Source organism: Scleropages formosus, chromosome 20 (assembly GCF_900964775.1).
Source record: "Scleropages formosus chromosome 20, fSclFor1.1, whole genome shotgun sequence".
NCBI lineage: Eukaryota > Metazoa > Chordata > Actinopteri > Osteoglossiformes > Osteoglossidae > Scleropages > Scleropages formosus.
Genome location: NC_041825.1, coordinates 8,256,268 through 8,281,304, shown reverse-complemented (window position 1 = coordinate 8,281,304; position 25,037 = coordinate 8,256,268). Strand labels below are relative to the sequence as shown.

The 25,037-nt window shown below is 38.4% G+C and overlaps 1 protein-coding gene across 2 annotated transcripts in view; it reads right to left on the bottom strand.

Moving 5' to 3' along the window:
• Positions 1-2,147: 2,147 nt before the first annotated feature.
• Positions 2,148-25,037, bottom strand: part of mad1l1 (mitotic arrest deficient 1 like 1) — a 152,647-nt gene continuing 129,757 nt past the window's right edge. For both annotated transcript variants that reach the window (XM_018740908.2, XM_018740916.2), the window contains exon 18: positions 2,148-2,621. In XM_018740908.2, the coding sequence (XP_018596424.1) occupies positions 2,463-2,621 (159 nt within the window). In that variant the 3' untranslated portion in view covers positions 2,148-2,462. The remainder of the gene's footprint in view (positions 2,622-25,037) is intronic.

Here is a 25,037-nt window from a genome sequence, read left to right as displayed (position 1 = left end):
GGTGGCTAATTTCTTAAGTTTCTTCCTGGTTAAAGAACACAACAAACCCATTTTATTGATGGCAATATACAATCTTAATGAGTTATTTAGTCACTTCAGTACAGTGACACACGCATGCAGAGTGGTTAAGTCAAACCGGACCCGTAGCAACCGCCTGGGTGGTTTTCGAGGCAAGTCAAGGGAGGAACAGAGGTAGGTTGCCAGGTCCGTCCTCTGCACATCGGGAGAGACAAATGCAGGGAAAAACATGGAGCTGTTGCACAGCCCAAGCAGGACTCGAAGCCAAAACCCACCACACAGTGAGGCACTGATCAAACCAGCTGCACCACCCGACCTCCTCAGCCTGCTGATAGGGGAAATATAAGGTTCAAAATACTCTGACCAACCTCCTAAAGTAAAAGAATAATCTGAATATTGTATTATTAATAAAAACAGGACCATATATAGCCTGTTTATTGCCGTAGGTAATTGTACGTGACTGTTGAGTGGTTAATTCATAGTTATTTTAAATGAACCTCAGTTAATGTGTAGTACTGCAGGAGGCATACAACATTTAATACTTAACTACTAAATAAATAATAATTGTTAGTACTGCAGGATTTAATAGTTATTAGTAACTACTACTACATAACTAATAATTAACTGTTACTTACTGCAAACGTTAAGTACTGATTAGTTAACCACTCTTCCTTATTAGTTGTCAGTAGTTACTGCAGTGTTAATGAAGCACAACCCATTAGTTCTGCACTAGTTCCTGCATAACTACCTATTAGCTACCTGTGAAGTATGGAATAGTACTCTAAAGTGTTATCAATTAGGGAATTACATACTCTATGCACACGTGCTTGTACTGATTACCGGAAAAACCAAAATTTGTTGCAAATTAGTTTTTTTTTATTTAAAAAACACAGAAAAAGTATGAGAAGTGTTTTGTCTGGTTTTTATTTCAGTGATATATCATCAAAACAAATCCACACATTTTTTTTTTTTTTTTAAACAGATTTTGGCAATTTTTCAGTAATGGCCAAGGACACGGAACAGTGTCATTAAACAGAACAATGACACAATGTTGCCCACTTCTTCAAACTGTGGTCCTGAACCATTCATTAATACAGGAAACAAATGATCAACACAACTGCACATGGGAAAGAACAGATTCCTTGAAAAATATCTAAATAAATCACAGTATATGGAAAGCTACAAAGTATGCATAACGTGACGAAAATACATTGTTAAACCCAAAATCTACTCATCAAAATAAGAAATTTGTATGATTATCTTAGTTTTGTGTTGTTTAAAGATTTTAATAATATAAGCAAAAAACAAAAGAAAAATTAAAAAAAATACTACTCCCAACAAGCATATGGTACCTGATCCTGCCTTTCACGAAACGTGTTAAGCAGTTGCGCTGATTATTATGGAGGTTACACATCCTCTCGCACATCCTGGATCCACCGTGTTTCCCACCAGCTCGCAGGGAAACGTGCTGTGAACCTTGGGCTGTGGTGGAGCACCTCTCCCTGCTGCTGCCTGAGCTACGTGCGACACACAACCGGTAATTCTCCAAGTGAGAGGCGCAGCCCAGCAGCTCATTATCACATTATAATTTAGTAGATTCACACAGGCACAACCACCACCAGGCTGTAGAAATGGGGAAATTCCGAGAACATTCTGGAATAAAAGCAGTCTCACGGTGCCCTACCGTTTACAGATATTTGCAAACGAGCCATTTATATTCCGTTGATTGTTTTGTTTTTAACACAATGATCACACCATATTTTGGAAAATGAATCCAAATAAGTTCAGTTTTGCAAAAAGCCAACAAAAAACAACAAACAACAAGACAGATAAGATTGTTGTTGATGTATAGTAGAAACGCTCATGTCCTTAAAGCATTAATGTTCACAATCATGCTCGGATCAATCCTTTACAGAGCCACTCCTGCAATGTAACGTAAATGTTTATATGTATGTGATGAGGGAAACTAACTGTACTTGTAAGAATCACACACTTGCAGCTATGTTTCTTTCTCCTAATGTAATGTACACATTGTATTTTCTATGAGATGTACGTCGCTTTGGAGAAAAGCATTTGCTAAATGCATAAACGTAAATATTGTATGTGGAAAGTTTAACATTTATTTGACCAGTGTTTCGTGTTTCTTATGAATGTAAATGTATGCTTGGTTCGCGGATAGCAATTTCTTAGAACTCAGCGTAAATGTTTATTCTTATGAATTAAAATGCAAACACAAAAAAATATTATCATAGATCAGCAGAAATAATGAAGCTTGAGAGGGATCAAAGGAGACTGTGAACACCCACATCTTTTACCACCCGGCCTTTCTGCATCAATCCCTTAACAGCAACAATCACAGCAGGCCTGCCCGACACTGCCCTCACACTGTCCTGACGCTGTCCTGTTGCCATGGCACCCATGTCCTCCTGCGACAGAGGGCGCGGTCAGGCCATGGTCGAGCGGCTGAAGAGGTCCAGTGTGACGGCGCTCAGGAAGACCGGGATGCTGTTCTGATGGAGAAGATGCAGCTCCACAAGCTCACGCAGCGTGCGCGAGTATTCTGTCTCCATGAGCTGCATGCTGGTGTGTCCTGGGTCGGTGGCCTGGTTGGACACACACAAAGCATCGTGTTAGTCACCCCCGGGCCCTGCCACAACAAAACACTGCCCCTCTTAGCCGCTGCTCCCTGGAGGCACCGGGATGAGAGATGGGTTGTCACTCCACCGAGCGTGCAGCGCATACAACATCCCGGACAACACTTCCATTAAGCAGCAACACGGGCGCTGACACACTTGCACTTCAGTGAGCACCATGGCTCGCTCTCCTCAGGCCAGCAGGCACAACATCGGGGCTAAATCTCAGTGAGGGTGCATCCAAGGAGATCTGCCATTTCCCAAAGGCTTTAGTCTAAACACTCAACAGATTTCTAAAGAGCTGAGAAACATGTAATGTCCCCGACTTTATTTTTGCTAATGAGAAAAGGCAATCGTATTGCAAGGGCACAGAACCCCTTTAGAACAGTACTGTGTGCTTCACATACGTATCATAAACTAGTTAAACGGGACAGGCTGAATCAAATACTGCATACAGAAACCTTAAGAGGCAACAATACATCTGTTGTAAGCTGTTATTTGTTAAATTATTCACTTAAACTATATGTTAAATTATATCACTTGAGGCATTTGTATTTCTTACATACTGTTGATTCTCTACACACACACACACACACACACACACACACACACACACACACACACACACACACACACACACCCTACTGAACCCCTCAAGAAGATATGCTGTCCTTCAGCCTGTGGTGTTTAAACAATTTATCCCTGTAAGTCAACTTGGACAAAGGTGTCAGCTAAATGAAGAGTAATACCACAGACTGCAAAAATGCACAGTTTTGTTACTGAAACCTAAATTGCACTATTTCAGATTTAACCCAGGGAATGTGCGTATTTCAATAACAGGTATGGGATTCGAGTAAGAAATCCTACGTCTATCATTGCCTCAAACTCGGAGGCCACATCGTAATTAGAAAAGCTAAAGTTATGCATATTGTGAGGAACTCATTCATATAATGGCACCGAAATGAAGGCATAACAGAAAACGATTCTAAAAGGAAAGCTATTGCACTGTAACTAAAGGCTGCAAGTTTTATAGCGCTGTTAATTAACTCCAGTACAGTGTACAACGCTTTGTGTTTGCAGTAAATCCTTTGACAATATCCAACTGTCTTTACTTTCAATAACAAAGCCTTGAACCAGCTTTCGTGAACAGAGTGCCAGTCAATGGAACAAAAGGTGCCAGTTGACCATAAACAATGTTCAACACAAGTCTTGCTTTTCCTTTGACCACATATTACATGTACAAGGTGCATCATATTTGTATCAAGGGCCTGGAATGTGGATTAGGGAGTAATGAGAGATGACAAGGAAAGTCTCAAAGGATTAATTAATGGAGTGCGGCTTTAGAGGGTTGCAGTGCGGAATCGCCACGCAGTTATTAAAACATTGCCGAGATGGCAGGAGGAGCTCCCGGACGTGAGCTCGGCTCTCAGTCTTGCCTGTGGATTTAGACGTCATGGGTGCTGGGGATGCATGACAGGCAAGTGGGGACGGGAGCTCAGCTGGAGAGCTGGGAACAAACAGTCATCGCAACTGCCTCTACCTGCCCCCACATCCCCCTACCGAGCTACTCTTGACAGCTTGGGTGGGAATTGTCACAGCATGCATGAGGTCCACATTTTTTACTCTCACGCCACTACAGATGGGAATGCGATGAACACTATGCAACACTGATCATATGAAAAGTTAATTCAAGCAGCTCCCTAATTCATTTCTCATTTGTGAAAAATATGACAGTTTTCTGTTCCATAAATTCATGCAGCATATCACAGCATCTTAACTGGAATGCTAACGAAAGCGCAGGCAGCTTAACATTAACGGGGGCAGAGATTAGAACCAAATAAATATTCACTTAGCCCCATGAAAAAGTATCTGCAGATGCCAGATACTTCCCACATCAGTTAAACACTGACTGGTTATTTTCTTAAATAACAAAGAAGCAAAAAACCACTACGTGAACCACCAACTTCAACATTTCAAAACAATTTATCTGACAAGAATAACACAAGACAGCATAATTAATTTGCGCCCTATACAAGCGCTTTACTGCATTTAGCTTGTTAGCAATATCTCAAATACATACTTAAGCTAGCTGATAATTATGGCACCAATTTAACTGTATGTGTCATACCATACTTCACGGGTGGACTGCAGAAAAAAATTGTCCACTGACACCCCTTTAAAAACAGGCCCTTTCTTTTATTTTCAGAAGCTATACGCAATGAGAGCAGAGCACCAGTGAGAAAGAAACAATCAAGCTGCACCAACAAAATTCACATTTTAAATTCTAATTGTACCTACATCAATTAACCACCAGTATACAGTTAAAGAGGCAACATCTCAAGAGGCTGTAGCTAATAATCACTGCCCAGGAAAATTTCACTAATACACAGTAGTCTCTTTAATTTGCCCAAGGTGATACTACAAGAAATTTTTATGGAGATGCTGCAAAAATAAGAACAGATTAATATTTACATATTGAGCAAAACAATGAAAACGGTCTGAACACAGTACCATGTAACAACTTTATTTGATAGTGTTGGATTTCCATCTTTAGATGAATGAGAAGAAACAAACTGGAACATCAATACTTTAAACGTAACCCGTGAAGGGGAATTGCTGTGGTTCTGTTCATCATTGCTTGCCACGAGACTTTCATACGACAGAGTTAAAAGTGTGCACCAAGCTGTTCAGTTGTTTTCTTCTGGGGTGATCTGGAATATGTGCATTGGTGTAGTTTTGACCCCAGAACTGTGGCCAGCATTTCCTTCAGAACAATTTTCTTAATCTATCGGTCATCTCAACACCAAAAAGGGATATTTATTTTGGAGGCAAAATAAAAGGGACAGGCCCGGCTACCGCAGCCTACTGGAGTGAACTGATAAGGATGCAAACCATTAGCGCTTTGTGGCTTAAAAGGAGAGACGCAGGGCCGGTCTCCTTTTAAACGCATTCCATGCATCAGCTTCATGTTGACTTTAATCTATTCCCGCTCCAGTTTTCTGAAGGAGCCTCAGAGCTGAAAGGGTCAACGTCGTGCGGGTGAGCAAGGGGCGAACCCTTGTGTTGGGCACAGATGTTCAATTTTGTGTATTTTCGACCAATCCCTCGAAAAACATTCTGAACGTCAGAGGGTCGGCAATGGCCTAGCACCTAATCAGCTCATGCAAATGTCTCTCCTCGCCTGCCCACACAAAGGAGCTTTCCATGCCGTCTTATCGTGGCTGCGGTAAAGTGCGCGGAAACTATTTGGCAGGTTTCCTTCTGCCCTTGTTGGCGAGCACACATTACAGTCCAGGAGGGTTTTGATGTTTTTGAGTCACTGATCACGGCAAAACACTTTGATTAAAATTCCCTCCTAGGGAGAGCGCAGCGACAGTCCTGCGCTCACGCCTTTTATTTGACGGTCTGGTTTCCAAAGTGTGCTGGAAGCTTCTACCAATCCACTGTCAGTGGAGAACGATAAAATCTGACTCATAGCTCTCCTAGTGCATTCTCAGTACAGATTTTTTTTATTGCCTTGCTTGCGTCTCTTATAACTGTCCACTCTGATCTGACATCACTTAAAATCAACCCATCAGCACCCAAAACAACGTGAAGCACACCACACGTTTCAACAGGTAGAACTCCTTGACAGCAGTGTGTTCCAGAACACGTCAGAGCTCTCTATATGTTTTACCGGATGACATATAATGGTTGCTGTATAGCTTCAAGCTCTCTACATTTCAACAAATTAATTAAAAATACGGTCGACTGCCTTTTAACTTATGTCTGTAATAATTATACTTTGCCAGCAGCGTGTTCTAGCTATTTGTTATTCATCTTAACTACAATACCAAAGTAAGCAGTGATGTTATACAAACATTTGATCGCTAAAATAGTGTACATCAAGTAGAGAAAGTCTTTTTGAACAAAGACACTACCCTGTCTTTCTTTGACAGCCACTTTTCACAATGAAAACTACTGAAATAAGCCCAATTTCACATCACACAATCTTTTTAATTTGTTGCTGAAAATATACATGAATATACCTTTACTAACAAAGTAAAACTGTCATGTGCATGCAAATTATTAGACGTATGGGGGGAAGTTAAGGGGGGGCCTTATAACATTCAGACCAGATACAATTTGAAATTGTGAAAAACAACATAATAGAAACAAAATACTGAGTCTCCAACTAGCTGTAATGCTACACAGCATGTTTACTTTGACCTACTATTATTTATAAGAGAAAAGAAAAGAAAAGAAAAAAGAAAAGAAAAGGAAAAAGGCACCGTCTGCAAGTGGACGCCACCAGCTACTGCTGGATCTGAAAGAAAGGAGAGGTGAAGGAGGAGCAGTCAAAGCCATAACGCTGAAATGAGGAGCCCGGGTGCAAACGTTCAACGCAGGAAGGCTGAAAAGAGACAGATCTTTTGATCGCTGTGGAACATTCATTCCACCACCCAGAGAACTCCGACAATATTTTGCTCTCCTTATTCAGAGCTTGTCTATGCTTGTACTGTACTAACGTTGGTTCCTTGTTATTCTCATCTCACAAATTGTTAAACTGGAACCATGTGTGAGCCCAATCCCAGACATATCTTAACATCACTTATCAGTTAATAAATGGCAAACGCTATCTGTCTGAAAATCACTATTCAGCACAAATGTTCTGTGACACCTGCTGATGTGCCAAGACAGTGCTGCAAAACGTGAATGAGATAAAAATCGGAGATTTATCATTTTTATGGATAAAAGAGAATGTACAATGAAAGCACATCAAAGACAATATTATGTGTTCTATACATTCTGCTGTTGGACACATACTGTTCGGATGAAATTTGATGAAAATGCCATTTCAGTCAGAGACAACATAAAAGGCTTTAGTTAACAAAGAAAAAAAATCCTGGACGCAGCAAAGTCTTGAGATCGCATGCAAACAAATGGCAGTCCTTTATCCCCAGTCCCCCTCTATCATCTCCCTTTTCCTCACGGCAGGACGTCCCGTCACTTCCAGAGCACTAAGCAGAGGCTGAAGGCTCACCCTCGCAGCTCCAATAGATCTGAGACTCGAGAGCATTAATCAGCTATGCACACAGCATGGATCCATCTCACAAAACAGAAGCAACACATACACACACTCAGTTTTTCTCCCCCTCACCAGCAGCTTAACAAGCATCTTGAAATTGGCTACGTAGAAAAATTGCATACATTTCACTGAATGAGTGAAACCAGCTCTAATGAACAAAACAGGCAAAGTATGGCAAATAATGTGCACAAGCCTGTCAAAAAGGATGCCATTTGAAGTGCTAACATAGACAGCAAAATTACTGGAGATGATAGTATAAAGCATAGCTAACGAAATCTCGCGGTTGACAAGACGTACCCATATCAGAGAGAGGACAAGCGAACGCAAGCGGATGACGGCATGTGGACCAACCCTAGAGAGCCCTGAGCTAATTGTGGATACATATATAGACACGGAATAGGAACACAACCTTTTTATCTCCAGGCATTATCCCTTGTAATGTCCAAGTAATGTCATCAATGACTCCATTAAATTCCAGCAGTGTGCCTGGGGACTAACAATTATCCAAATGTGGTCATTATGTAAAAACTATATCCTCGCCTCAGGGCACCTTTGCTTGATTAAACCACTCAATATGCTTTGTTTTGTGTTTATCCTGAAAGTATAATTTCTAAAGAGCTGTTATTTAAAATGCTTACTGAAGGGACTGAGGAAAGTATTGGATAAACTATTATTACAGCCACTGAACTGTTACCACCAGTCCCCAAAATCCTTGAAAACATTCAAAACATATTTTTCAAGTTACACACAAGCGTCCATGCTACTGCTTTTTTTTTTTTTTTTAAATCTTTCATAAACCTTCATTAACAGAAATAACAATATAAACCAGGATTTGGTAAGTAAATCTTAAACTCCAAGCTGAACAGTATTGAACGACACCAGCAGATTTTACGTACTGTATTCTGTGATTTCGTTTAATACAGTATCTAAAAGGTTAGGCTTGAGGAGTTTCTTTTTCAGATATGAAAACACAGTTGTAATTAGAAAAAAAGGTCAACAGATTTCTTTAAAAAAAAATTATTCAAAATATGACCTTATCAGTGTCTGAATGAATATTTGAGATTGAAAATGTATTAACACTATTCGGTCGCTGCAACATGCAGCAATTTTGCCAGTTTAAAAAAAAAATGTGGAGAACAAAAATGAATGATGTGAAGCAGAACTGGAGAGGCACCCTGGTCTACTGTGGGTTGCTAAGCTGTGTAAGCTTTTACTTGAGAGTCAGCAAGAACCTCTCACAGGTGATGTCCTCAATGAAAGGGCGAGGTTTTGACCTCCTTCATCTGCTGACACTTCTTTCAAGAGGGAAAAAAAGTGGTGGCCAAATAAACCCATGTAGCTCACAAGACTGAAAGCTGTGTGCTGCCAAAGCAGTGAGGGTGCAAACCGGTCTTTTTCGGCTGATGATCTAACAGAGCAAACACACAGGGAGGCATCAATAATAACTACAAGTGTGTACATCTAATGGGGTTTGGAAGACTACTCAACAGAGGCAATCCCTAAATCTCCAAACTATTACTGAACACACACAGTTCAAAAACTGCAACAGATTAATAAATCCAGTGATTTGGGAAAATCACGGCAACAATAAATCCGTGTAATTAAATAATGGGGGAGCAGTAGTTGGTGGTGTTTCAGCTATTTTTATTCTTTCTTCTCGTAATCACTAAAATAAAGCGTACAAAAGCAATAACAAGAAAGGGCTGACCACTGAACAGGACTGAAGCCTGGGAAAAGAAAACAACATCTTAAGTAAACACAGTGGCTGCACATGATCACACACACCAGAGCCTTCACAACCAAAAACTCCATTCCCTTCACTCCCTCAGGCTCTTAAAGTCCACAACTTAGACTGAGCCTCTCATTGGTTTATGGATATATGGGGGATTGGCTGCACCTGGTACTTGGTGTTCCTTCAAGAAGCTGTTCCCAGGCTAGAACCTGCCACAGTGACATTTGTAAAGATGCAGTTTAAAACTATCATATTTTCTCCTATAAGTGAAAGAAAACAGGCTGTAACCCTCTGGAATAAAGGCCTAAATCTCAGTTCTTTTCTTGTGATTCTGTGTGATTAATAATTAACTTCTCAAGAAAGCAAAATTCACAATGCGCCTAAAGATATTTATTAGAAGGACAAAAAAGAAAGTAACCATGACATTAACCTTTAGATCTACTCTTAGAACTGCTTTTCTTCCACAGGCGAAACATCTATTACATTCAACCCTGTGTACCATTGCCTCGGCAGTTCTGATTTGTTTATTAATGAAATAAACAAACTACACCTGTGTATAGTAAAAGACAGGAGAGGTGAGACAATTAGTTCCGAAAAGTGACTCTCCGTCAAGTTCTGAGCTTCTGCCAAACCCAATCAATCTGTGGTTTTGTTTGATCAATATGGAGATGGCGAGGGTGAAATCATGCCCAGCAGCACGAGCTCAGCTGAAGATGGGCCAGCGGATGGCAGAAAGCCTCCTTAATGACTGGCTGTCACGATCCCACACCAATGAGGCGGGAGAGACGGACGCTGACTGATCTGCCGCAGAGCCCAGACGCGCTCAAGAGAGCCGCTCGTTAGGACGAGGCGGCGATGGGCTCGGCAAGGGGGCTCTGACAATGAGCAGAGGAAGACAGGCGGCGGGTCACGTGGCCCCCACAAACGGCACGTCCTGGGGAGAAGAGAGAGCGTCACTGCAGGCAGCATGCAGCAGAGCGGGGTTAAACGTTAACACTCGTTAGGACTTAAAAGAAGAGGCAAATCGAAGAACGTGCCGGCCACACAAGGAAGGAAAATAAAGAGGGGTTGGGAAACTTTTGTTTCAGGAACTGGCCGGCGCCAGAAATGAGCTCACTTAAGTTCACCTGCCTTACATTTTTCTCTTTAATGATCATAGCTACATCCACCAAAATATATGGCAAAGATTTAAGAATAGCCTTTCGGAGAATAGCGATGTACAGATTTAGATTTCTTTTTTTGCAGCTTTATAAATTGAATTGACACTCAAGATGGTATATCTTAAACAGCAGTGAGGGCAGAAATCTGTTTGAAAATAAATTGTTTTTTAAGCTCTGGGAACTCAGATATGAAATAAAGCAGTACATTGTCCTCCATATATTCACACGTGTACTTTGGTCCTCCTCACATGCCTCCCTAAACAGACTTGACCTATCTGTGTACTTTTCCAAGTTTCATTTTTCTAAACTGGTTAACAGGTATACTCCAAATTACCTTGAAATCTATTTCCACGAAAGTAAGACAAAATCTGGAATTAGAATCTTGTTACTAATTGCATACATGCAATGAAAATAAAGCATTTCAACAAATAAAAGCTCATTAGTTTATAGTTAATTATTATTTACCCTTGAGCTGAATTCTGAAGTCAGATATTTTTTTAAAAAAAATGAGGAGGCTAATGGGGGATAAAACCAGACCTTTATCTACAAAAACCACTACGTGGGTTTCAGGGTGAGATTCTAAAAATAGAACGGCAGCTAAATCACTGCTGGAAAAAAAAAAAGAAAAATCCCTCTTTTGTTTCCAGTGGCTATTAAATGTGACACACAGAGAAATGGAACAGTTTAAGTAAGGGAAATAAAAAACAAAAGTGAAAATGATTGGTTTTCTGAGTGTGTTAAATGGCTCTGCTAAATATTGTATTTTGCCTGCCCGCAGGAAACTTAATTTAAAACGGAAAGCACACAATTTGATGTTGGACAGGAAGCTATTACAATTTAATATCTTAAATCAGCTGCATCATTTGTCAATGTACAGAGAAATTAGTCTTTTCAAGCCACTAATATTTATTTTGCTGATATTTAAAAGAGCATTTTTTGGAAATTAGTAAGATGTGCTGCTCAAGGGGATAAAAAGCAGAAACTGAATTCATGACTGTTTAAGAAACACATGCTAGGGTTTTCATAGAGAGGATGGAGAAAAACTTTCTCCAACTTTCAAAAACTTTTACTGTAAACAGAGCTAAGTACAAAAGGAACTTTGATCACACGAGTACGACCAGACCTGGCTGGACATATCTATGTGGACATTTATGAAAAACTCTTTCAGGCACTAGATTAAAATAAGCAGTTTTAAATTATGGCAAGACAAATAGCTTCCTATATAGAAACTGACATCTCCATAGAACAAAGGCATCGGTGAATAAAATTCTACTTACAAAAGCACTAGCATACTTGCATCCATCATATACACCTCAAGAAGTTTCAGCTGCTCGGTCATCAATCTGTTGTGCAAGGGACTCAGTTACAGTTACATAGATAGTGAACTGAGATGATTGACTCAACCCCGTCAGTAAGGAATTTGTCCTGTCCAGAACGGTGGATGGAACACTGCACAGTGCTAACCAACCCTACCCCCCATCAATCACACAGCTCCTGTGGGCTTTCCTAGGAGGGCAGCGTAGAAGTTATACAATCAAAGTTCCCAGTGTTATGTCTAATCAACATTTTACTTGTTTTACTGGTAATTACACTACAGTACATTAAAGTTAATGCAATAACTTATATAATAACTGAATACATAAACATACATATATGTTAAAATAATTGGTGGTAATTATTTTTAATTATGATATTCTGTTGACATTTTGTGGACCTAAATATATCTGATTTTTTTTTCAATTTTTGTCAAATTTAAAGCAAACTAAGGGAAACAAGTGGTTTTTATACTATATTATATTGGGGTAAGTGTGAAATATTGAGAAGCGTATTTTGTTTTAAACTTTCAGGTCCACCTAAAAAAATATCAACATAACTAATTGGCAACAGTTATTTAGCTATCACCATGTTCTTGATAGTATGCTGATACTGGTCAAATTGGAAACCAAAGAAGCCTGAGCAAGAGGGACCTGGTAATTAACCTTAGCAAAGGGGCAATGTTGGCAAAATATGATTAAAACACCTTTCTCAGTGCACCAAAAATGGCTGCTGGATTAAATGAAAACTTTGGAGTTCTTCTAACTGTGTGAACTGTGTAAACTGTGTAATATACACTTCATGAACACAGCTTTACTGCACAAACTCCTTGGAAAAAGCCATACTTCAACAGAAAAATACAAGAGTGGAACTTCCTAAACCAAATCCAGTAGACCTCAGGCATTTGGTTTTATTCTGTAATGAAATAAAGTTGAACTTATTTTGAGTGATGGCGACAAGAAGGTGTGGAGAAAGTGAAGGGATGCCCTGAAACTAAAATGCAAATAGAGTATGTAACGTAGCACTTATTAATGGAATAATGACAGTATACAAGAGTATTTTGGTGGGGGTTGTGGAGAATGGTGTTCATGATAAATCAGCACATGGGAGAAAAACTTTTTTCCAGCAAGACAATGATCCCAATCACATGCTACCATTTGACATGTTCTCCAGATCATCAGCCTTAACCAATCAGTGGACAAAAATAGCCCTCCCAGTGCCTACATCTTAATCCCATTGAACACCTGTGGGAGAAGATGGAGAAGCACCCATCACTTTTCCAGTGTGACCTTTTCTTTCCTGTCAAATGTACGATCAAGCGCTTTCTGAAATTACCCAGAGCTTAGTTAACAGCATACCCCATTAAGGCCAAAAAAGGGCCAGTTAACAACTGGCATCTGAAAATGTCATCATCATTGACTACTGTGCTAACGTTTCTTTTTTTTTCTTTGCAAAAACAGCTTTCTTAAGTTAACTTCAGAATTTAACAAACTTTATCTGTAAAATGTTGAAATTCATCCCCACAAAAACAAAAATACACTGGTTGAAATGATTATATATCTAATGATACCTCATTTATTGTAACTGTATCTGCTCCAATTTGTACCCTGTAAATGATATATCGTATATCAGAAAAACCATCATATTGTATGTTATTTAAAAAACAAGTCATGTCACACAGATGACTTCACTGACAGTAATTTTTTTTTTTTTTTTTTTTTTTTACAGAAGCATGACAAAAGGTTAATATGTGAGATGTACTGATATACAGGTATAATGACTGCGAATGATACTAATAAACCTAGTCATTAATATGTTACAGCTGTTCAAGGCAGAATTAACAGTATACATATGGTTTTGTTTAAAAATATACTGTAACGACCTGCGTTACTGAGAGTTTGGGCAGGAAACAGGTCTATTGTACATAGTTGGATTATGGGAAAACAAAGTTTTCAACCACTGGGGAGACTTAAGGGGAAAATAAAGGGGTGACAGTGTTTCCCAGAGAGCAGAGGAAGCCTGAGGTGCTAAGCATGCTGGGGAGGCTGGCTTGAGGCACAGGTCCTTGAGGAAAGGGGGTCCTTGGACCGAGAGCATTATTTCCCTGTGTTCTGATGTCCGAAAATCGTCCCATTCGAACCCAGAACGCTGCGCGTCACAATACTGTTTATATTGCCACCTATCCCTTACCGCTGACAAAAACAAAGAGAATATTATAAAATCCAAAACCACATTAATGGTTATTATAAATATCCAAATATTTACTAAAATTAGATTCCATTTAAGCATGCAAAAATAAGAAAACACTACTAATTTACAAAGACATATCAAATGTTCAAGTAAGGGGCTTAACTTACAAGTTGCAATAGATTTCTGAACACCTTGCGTTTATATTTTTGGGTTTTTTTTTTTTTGATAATGCACATTTGTCTTGAGATCACTGAAGCTCTTGCACTTTTAAGTCTGAGGTTTTATTCTTAGATCGACCCTGCTGTTGGATACAGCAAAGCATACCAACATGGTTCCGTCCAGATCCATGGGGTTAGCTACACAAAAGTGTAACACATTTTAGTCGATGACAGGCACAATCCTGAATGACCTACTGTTCCAACCGTGTCTTACTGCAGTATATTAAGGATTCATAAAACAAACTAAAAAAAAATATCCACATGCTAAAAGTATGTCTTCATATTACACCTCTTCATTACCAGTTAAATGACCTACATGTATACTTACAGCACAGTTCTTTTGTTCATTAGGTGCTTTAGGCATAGAATTTTAAATGGGAACTTCAATGAAAAGTAATATCCTGACCTCACATTAAAACATTATGAGCATCATGACAGTTTCGGCAATAAAACCCTCTAGTTTAACGTAGTGCAGAGAGCCTTCTTCAATGTTCTTTACATCTGATACCATATGCATACTTTCAATATATATTCCAAAGCTCATTTCAGTATGAATAAGCCAGAATTTTACAAAAAAAGCTTAAATTATTGTATTTATACAAAGGATTTATATTCTGCTACTGTTCCACATGTCAAGGTGCTGTTCTTTAGACAGAAAATTGTTCACACAACAGTGAAGCACACAGAGAAAGACACTGAGTTCAGTCTTTCGCAAACTTTTTAGACCTCAGGAAAAACACAGCTGTCTTTTTCGAGAAGTAAATCAATTGGACATATGTATGAAAATTACCGCTGGCTCTTGAAAAGAAAAGAAAAAAAAAAGGTCTTCCCAAACACAATTTCATGGACAGCTGTTTGGTAAGCAGTAGGCCAGCTGCTCAGTGTCAAATTGTGAGTGGGGAAAGACATATACACAAGACCAAAGGAAAAACAACAAATCATTTAACTATTTCATGATCCATTTACCCTCTTCCGGTCACAGGAATGGTTGGATGCTGTGTTTTGGTGATCGTTAAGTTTTTTCCTTTTTCTAAAACACAGAGGTTTTAACTTTCCGCACCTCCTCCCCATTTTGCTGTGAAGCAGGTACAGAAATGTGATCCACCTGAAGCAAAAGGCAGGAACTTCTCTTTCGCAGTTCAGCTGCTTTCTTGTCATTTTGATATTGAAATCTATGCAGAATTCAAGCTGCATAATGAAAGCTGCTGCTTCAAACTGGGACAGAACAACTAAAGAAAAAAGGAGCAGCTGAAGCAAGCCTTTGGCCCAAGTCAATTATTGGGTCGATTATTATGGGATCTCGTCATTATTGTGCAGTCACATCTTTTGTGAATGTCTAACGTTTTGGTTGTGTTTCTGCTGGAAAGAGAGCTTACAAAGTCATCATTAAAAAGTTTAGCATCAAATGTTTGGGTCTGATCCTACACAGAAAGGATGGAAACTAGCTAGGTGCTTTGTATCAGTCATTTAAATTCCATGCTGCATCAGTACTGAGAGGTACTGGCTAATATTTGTATCCTTCCTGCCTTGACGAGAGTGACCAACCTGCCTTTTTTTTCTTAAGTACCAATTATTCTAGTAAAATAACTCAAAAACTCAGTCATAAATGGAAGCAGCTTTGCAAAGCATTCAAGCATGGGAGATGAAAAACCAAAAAGAAACATTTCACAAAAAAAAAAAAAGGAAATATTTAGAATCATATTTTCCTTTATAACTTACAATGGCTGGTCTGAAAGACATAACTATTTTCAAACCAGAAATGTCAGTTTCTAAGACTTAACCATGTAAAATGTAGCAGAATGCATACAATTCACCGGAGCAAAACACCCTTATATCCACACATTCACACAAATTTCTAATCTTACTGGAGCATCAACAAGAAATATGACCATTGCAAATAATGACCAGCAGATAACGTTTAGATTGTGATCAGAATGGCAATGTCATGTGCCTCCTAGGTTTTGGAAAGTTTTGAAGCTGAAAAGATTGAACATGATTGCGGCATAACTGGCTATTACTATTTCCACGACTGTTTTAGCTCAGCAGAAAGTGTGAATGTAGTATGTCATAGTGCATTATTCTCAACAATCATATTAAATAGCCACTGCACATTGATTTGACGGACAGCAATAAAGACCTGTAAAAAAAAAAAAAAAAATAAATAAAAAATCAAAATATAGCTAACAAAAAAAAAAAAAAAAAAAAAACAGTAGCAAGAACAGTTCGACTCCATTTAAACACGATATCTGCACTGCATACATAATTGTTTCAGGCATTTTTGATTTATTATTTATTTTATAGCAAACATTTGTAGCACGTATGACAGCAAGAGGGAAAAGACTTGTAATTGTGCAACAGAACTCAATGTGACATTTAGTGTACATTAGAATTGTAACTTTGAAAACTTAAATAATGAATTTGAGCGTTACCTTATTTTCAGATAGGACTTTAAACTTTTCAATCTTGGTTTTATGGAGAGGAAAAATTGACTGTCTACAAATATTTTTAATTCAACTTATTTATTAGGACTACCACTTGACACCAAAAATGAGAGCTGGGTCAACAACAAATCTTAAATGAATACAATACTATAGTCTCCTGTGACATGCATTATTTCTTTAACAGCTAGCCCTTCATTAAATCTAAACCTTCTCCTGCTGAACATCCCCTACAGCACGAAGCCTTATCAAATGTAGGCTGTTAGAGCCAAAACATAACAATGAATCGGATCCAAGTTTAATGAGTCCTGGAAGAAACAGGATTAGTCCTCTGAAGATTAACCTTTTTTTTCTGCTAAATGGAAAGATGCCTAAAATATAAACTGGATTTTCTTATGCTGTGTAGAATGCAAACGGCTGGTGGTTGGCCAAGTCATGTTGCAGTGATAATGATGCTGAAATGCACGAGCAGAAGCAGAGACTGAGGAAAAAGAATTTCACATTCCCATTAGGGAATACAGACTGTCTTTGTTGTTTTTCCCCCAATGAGGAAAGGAAACACGGCGACTGCTAGACCAGGCATAAGACCTCTGATAACTGTAAGTCGTAATTGCATACTAGAAATACCAAAGTCTGTCTACCTCAAGCTCTCTACCTGCCTCTACAGAGCTCTTCAGTGCTGTAGAACACACAGTACGCCACATCAATTTCATTGACATCAGTATGCTAACTAGCCTATGTGCTGAACTTTCAAACAGCACTTGAAAATTTGTAGGTATTTATATCAATAACTCCTGTATATTGTTTGAAAAGGACTGTTAAATTAACAATGAAAATGTCCAATAATGAAAACAGCCAACAGAGCATCCTAGTTATGTCTATTGGCACAAACAAATGATGGAGGCGTATCGCACCGAAAACGAGGATGGCTTATTCACTTGTCTTAAAAAATAATCCAAAAATGCAAATTAAGAGATTTCAATTTAAATGCAGATTTTGACATTTTCTTTCGGCAAAAAACAAGGATGCAGCAGGACAAAATTAAATCTTAATAATGTAGGGTTGTTTAAAAAACTAGACTTTCGTTGCAATTTCATTTGCCTTTGCAGTTTGTATTATTTATGTTTAGGTGCCTTGAAAGACTTGAAAGACCATGGGAAGGAGGAAAAAAATAAATAAATTATCATGTCACAACCATAAAAGTAGGCTTCTCAAAGGTTTTGAAGCTGATGGTGTGATTTGTCATGTATAAGAACGACAAGAGAACAGGTATATAAAAAAAAAAACCTTGTTATCAAACAAATGCCAACACTAGATTTAAAAAAAAAAAAAAAAAAAAAAAAAAAAAAAAAAAAAAATCAAAAATGGCAACAAAAGCTAAACTCTGCTTTACATACAAACATTGATGTATATACACCTCTTGTGAAGAGAATGATTTTGTCATGTAACACGACAAAGACATCTAAAGACATTCATTTTGCGTAGACAATTAGTCAAACAACAAACTTGAAAAGGTTTTTTTCTGATTCATGAACCAATCAAATATTTATATCAGATAATACTTATGATGGATGACAAATTCCATAATGCATTCACAAAGGAAAGTCACCTAACACTGATGACATGAAAAAAGGGATCAGAAGAAAGAACAACCTCGAAAGCACATGCTTCACGAAGTATAATTAAAAGCATTTTTCTGGGAAATCACATTGCAATTGCAAAAGCAAAGCAAAACATAACAGAATAAACAAACTACTGAAAGACAACCACACACACACACACACACACAGTTTCTGAACCGCTTGTCCCATACGGGGGTCACGGGGAACCGGAACCTAACCCGGCAACACAGGGCGTAAGGCCGAAGGGGGAGGGGACACACCCAGGACGGGACGCCAGTCCATCGCAAGGCACCCCAAGCAGGACTCGAACCCCAGACCCACTGGAGAGCAGGATCCGGTCAAACCCAATGCGCCCCCCCCCCAAAAGACAACTATTAAAAGAAAACACCTACAAAAACAAACAAATAATTCTGTGTATAAAATGAGTGATTACTAAATCAATCTGCTGTAAACCTTTTTTTCCCCATTTGGGGTTTTCCTATACTATCAGTGAATTATTTTAAACTAATTCTATAGTATAGCTAATACGGAATGATATTAAATAGACAAGTAATTCGACAGAACGTCATTATTACAGCTCTCAGTTTACTGAGGGGTTGTCTTGTGAAGCTGAAATGAATAATTAGTTTCAACATGACGAAAGAATAACCTCCTTAAGGCAGCATTTCTTTCCTAATCATTTGACACAGATTCTGTTTTTCAAAAAGTTGTCAATCTGATACTGACAAATGGCTTGTTGCTCCAGTCAGAATGTGTCAGGTTGAAAACCTGGAACACTGCAGATGCCCTCGCTGCTTTAAGAGGAAACTGCAATTCTCAGAAAAACTGGGAAAAAGCAAAGCGTGATAGTGTGATGTGCGATGTGCAATTCTGATTCACTGGGGAACGGGGTTGTGTTGAGCATCTACATGATGCATCGTGTGTGCTCAGCTTGCTGTTGCTCTTGCTTTGTTGTCACTTTAGCTTCCAAGAGTGTTGAAAAGTTTAAAAAAAAAAAAAAAAAACAAAACAAAGGATAAAACTGACAGGAGTTTTGCAAAGTTTAACAACAAGCTGAATTCACCAGCAACACATTATTACGTTTTCACTTTCCACTGCGCCCTGGTAACCCCTTGCAAAACTCTTTAAATGAGAAGAAAAAAAACATCTCATGACATCAGCAGCGATGACTCTGAATGTTCTGAGATCATTCAGTTAAATGCAATGGATACACCCTAAGATGTAAATAAAGAAGAAACTAAACTTGCGGGAAACAAGACCTTTGCGTCAATCGCCATGAAGATCAATGCCAAGCACTTCAAGACAAACACAACAAACACATTACAAGCCGCCGACCCGACCGGTATTAAAATAAACAACCCTGATGCATTCGCAGAGAAAACAAGCCCATTAATATGACACCAATAACACAACATAGTTTCCTTTAAAAACACAAAAATGCAAGGTTCTGAAGATATTCATCAATTAATAATAAGGGTGATAATTGCTTTCCTTAACAAGCCCCTAACAACATGGAAAAACTGCAGCAGAGGCCATTCATCCTCATAAAGCTGGTAACATGTTCAGGGCTGACTGGGGATCCAAACCCTTGTTGCAGACGTTCCATCTTTCAGAGAGACAGTCAAGATAGTGAATACAACTGGCAGCAGCCCAGCAACCCTCTCGCCTGCAGACCTGCTCTCTGGGGTGAGAGAACTGCTATATTTGGGTGTGAGTTGCAAACTTGTATTAAAATGCATTACCATATGTAATGCAGGAATTTTGTCAAGCCTCATTAGCTGGCTTGCTGTAACCTTACATGCCTGGCTGAAGAAAAAAAACTGTAGAAAATAACAAAAGAGAGGACTGATAATGCATGATGCCAGATGTGAGATTCTCTTGCTCTTTCTGCCTTGTTCTGTATGTCACCTGTGATCGGTCACCAGCATTCGTAATCGGGGAGAAAGGGGTGGTGGGGAATTTTTATCAAGAACAGAGTGACCTGAGGGGACGTTTGCCTTTGTAACTCAAATCTAGTCTGTTAGTTTTCAACAGATTCTGTCCTGTTCATAGCTGTGAAGGTGCAATTGACGGGAACCATCTGGATCAATGTTCCATTTCCCAAATGTTTAGCTTTCTGTGGGGGGTCTATGGGCTCTAAAGTCCTCTATGAGCAAATATATGGAGCTTTTTGCCAGTTAATCTTAAATTAGTGAAACTATACTATCGAACCAAAAAAAAAAAAATTAAAAAAAAAAAAATCAGTTTTTACAGGGTATTACAGTGACTCCACACTTTTCCTCTTGGGTAGCTAATTAGGGATGTTTTGTTTGCATTCTGCAACCGTCAAAGGAAGCTGAAGGAATACCAACTAATTCTCTGTAAATCTCCCAAATCATTACAGCACACTCAGTGATAATGACAATATTGTCGCCAAATACTGAAATCACAGCCACTCTCCTAACATTGACCTAGATGATAATTTGGTCAAAATTTTCCATTGTGTTTACTTCTGCCATCAAATACACACTAGTGTGCGTCAGGATCATAGGGAATACAGTGAAATACAGTTCCTAAGCCTGTCCGTCACTTTGATTACCTGTGCAGATGCTTCATATTTAAATCTGCCTTTTTCAGAAAAAGTGAAGACTGGTAATGGCATTATTTTAACTTGCTGTTTGCAGATGCACTTTCTGAGAATAATTTACAGCAGTAGATACTGAAAATTCATTGGTTGCTACTGAAATACTCATCATCACTGTTCCGACAAAGAAGTTATTTGAACATCATTCAAAGCTAAATATAGTGTTCTGCACATCTACGACCAAAGAACCCTCAACTGTATTTAGAAACAGAAATAATTTGTACTCCAGATAAATCATCAGACATTATAGTAAACTCATGAAAAACATTTGCCTTATTTTTGAAGGTCTCCATTTAATGTTTCGACTGTTTCTTCAGCTACAAATACTCCCTTTTACAATATATTAATCATTGGTGCTGGTATTACTGAAAAAGTCACAAGTCACTTTTAATCTCTTTGGCAGAAATAACAAATTTGTTAATCTGTGCTAAAAAAGAAACAACTGAGCTAAAGTTATTTTTGAACCATTCACAGACTATTTTACATCGGAGAACATGTGCTTTTTTTTTAAAAAAAAACAACAAGAAAGCTCAACTTCTGTGTTTCTAAACTCTCCTCCACTTTGGATGCTGGCAGAGCAAACATGGGCCTGATGAGCTGTTGGTTTCCTTATTGGTGTAATCCTTCCTGCTGGGCAGCCACCTGGGGAGTAGGTTGACGCAGCTTCAGGCAAATGGTAATTGCTCCACAAAACCTCAATCAACACCCACAAGATTTACATCGTCAGTAAGAAAGTAGCTGCCCCAGTAGCTATGTGAAACCAAGTCCAAATGCAGCACTAAAGCCAAATGATCCCTTCAAAACTTTTTCCTAATCCACTGCTAGCACTATTATACAGCTGAACCCACTGAAATTACACAATGGAAGAAAAAAGAAAAGAATTTTAAATAATTTGTTGAAATTCAATCTAATCTTCAAATACAAGTTCACAGTGTGGTATATTTAGAGAATTTTTTTCTTTAAGTAGTAAGGCAAAATAAACCATTTTTGACAGCCTTGGACTGCAGTTTTGACTCCATGGATATTTGTAACACCACTACAGTCAAGCAGAGACTAATTAAACCAATGATGACCATAACTGTATGAAATGAAGCACTATTTTTAAGAAAATAATAATAAAAAAAAAACATATGAGCAAAACAGTTTTCTCCATTGTTTCATTAGTGGCAATGCACACACTTTGCATTTCATAAAGGGTTAGACAGACATTTCTACAACTATGACCTCTTCGCTCTTGAGCAGTGGTAAATATTGCCTCTTGTCATATCTAATCTGCTTACCTCTTTGCGGGTCTAAAACCATTATGCAGTCAGATATGAGGCTATTCTGACATGCAGGATTTTTTTTCTGCTGTCTGATAAAATATACAGTAATAAAAAAAATGAGAAAAGGATAAAGGTTTTCGGCCAGTGGGAAAAGACAGATCGTGGAAGCCAAACAACACTGACAAAGCATAATACAGCGAAAGAAAGCTCCCACGAAAGGCATGCTATTTCTGGCACAAGAAGAGCGATGGGTACAGATAGTAAGGAACGGTTCTCATCCTGCACAAGTCTTTTCAGTCAATATCATGACATCACAGAGCTGCCTCAGTGCTCACTTTTAATGACAACTCAGAGGAAGCTTGACAGCCTTCCTTATCCACTATCCGCTGAAATCTGTGTTGCTTTAATTCCAGCAAACTAATTTGGTTGCATTTACTATGCTTGCCCCCTAACCTGAGAATGCTAATCAGATGCAGAAAGATGTCGACTTAATAAAAGACAGTGAGTCACTGCAAGTCTGTGTAGATTATGTATGCATATACTGTACAGATGTGAGACCAATGTGTTCACTCATATCTGAGTCAAAAAAGCAAGGTGGGAAACAACTCACATGTATTCTGCTCCGATATCTTTGGAATTAAAATTTTTGTAAAGGATTCAGTTGTGTTTCTGATATCCTGAGTTTATATAAAACAAAGTGAAAAGTACCTGCAATTGGGGAAAAAAAAGAAGTGAATTAGCATTACTGCAGGTACTTTGACGTACCCTTGTAAAAATCCGGCTTCAGGAAACATTTAAGAGTCGAGCTCCTAAAATGATATAACTTCTAACTCTTACAAACTGGTAACAGCACAAAGCTTATCTACAATGAGAAGAAAAATTGTGCAATATTAAGATCCCAATTAACACCATTTACTCCAGTAAGGTGTTCCCACCCATACAGCAACCGTTACCTAATTTTGACTTTCCTCATGGTAAGTTTAGCAAACCTAGACTCAACTGCATGTTCGTCCAGCGCAATCCCCGCTAAGCTGATTGCTTTCTTTACACACTACCAGTCATGTGGCTCCATATGAGAAAGTTACTGCTGACCTGAGGAACTGTGCATCCAAAATGTTTCTTACAGGCACTTCTGTAAAATGTAGGGAGACAGCCATCAAAGGAGACATCACAAACAAACTCCAACAACCTTGTGAATGAATTCCTTAACCGACATTTCATCGTAGCCATCTTCAAAGGTGTTGGATGACATTTCTGTTGTAATTTTCCATGCCTCATTGCTAATGATCTGGCCCTTCTAGTTGTTGTTGAAAGAGTAATGTCCTTGTGCTGATACCTTTTTAAGGCACACCCATCGCTCTGTAATTTTCCAGCTGTGTGCACTGTTATTCAGCTAGTTTGTCTATGAGAGAGTTACAACAATAGTAACCAAGGATTTAATTAACTGAGCAGTCATTCATTGATCTCACTGGGCTCTTATATTTCAGTGCCTTTTGAGCCCTGGAGTACAATTTCCAATTACCCTGAATAAATTTCATCTTGGCAAAACTAATGTCTATCTATAACTGCAGTAGAAGTTTGTGTGGGTGTATGTATGAGTGTTTATATGCAGGAACACAATCTGCTGAATTAGTACAATGCAACAGGTAGATAACCATTTTAATTACTCAAACAAGTTTTTTTTGTAAATATGCTTTTGCTCTTCTCAAGTGCGTAAATTCTCTTTTACATTTAATAACAAAGAATACACAACATCTTGCACTGACATTAGACATGGGATATTACAATTTAGAAATAGTGCATGTCTTCACTGCTACTCTGAAATGAATAAACGGAGGTGACATATAGAACCATAAATATCTGTTTCATGTTAACCTGGCCTTAAACCAGGATAAGTGTGAGCAGAGCCTTGAAGAAAGATTAGTGTTAGCTGTAAGATACCACCCTTCTAACATGAATCATTCAATCAATCAGGGGGTCATTTAGTGTCACATGAAGAAAGGAAAGAATTTTTAAAGCATCTTAATGTGGGAATTTAATGATTTTGATTGACTTCTTTACAATCTTACATTTGTAAAAATAGCCCCTGACATAAACATTATTCTGTGCTCAAGTCAGGTATTTCTATGGTGAATATCAACAAAGTTTTATTTGCCTTTTAATTTCATCTGTATTTCTCCATGTAATGGGTACATTATACCCTTTGCGTTCATCTCAATCACTCGGGACAAGACTTTTTTTTAATACACCTGTATGTTACGATTAAGTGAATAAATTTATTTTGCTAAACAAGATTCTTAAAATTTTAAATTTTCCAACATTTAAAATTTCCCATAACCCACAACCTTTTCAAACTGCAATGTAACTCATGGATGTCAACTGCAAACAAGCCATCAAATTAACTTGACAAGTAATGACGGATGCATGCAATTAAATGCAGAAAACAATGTAATCTCAATTTAAGCCCACCTTCGCCATTTTCAGTGAAATGGATTTGCTGAAAAAGTCAATCCAAGAGACCCAATAAATTCTGCAGTGTTACTTCCAAGAGACTAGTGAGAAATTAAGCCTGTAAATCTCCCCTTGCTCAGAGCAGTTCATTCCAGTTAAATGACCACCCCTCCTACAATATTAATTTTTATTTCAGGGAAGGTTGCTGGGTTTGAAATCTTTTAATAAGAAAACTATGCCCCTTGTTATAAATGTTGCGATATGGATGAACTATGGTTTAGGAAAAAAGAAGCAATAAAACAGGA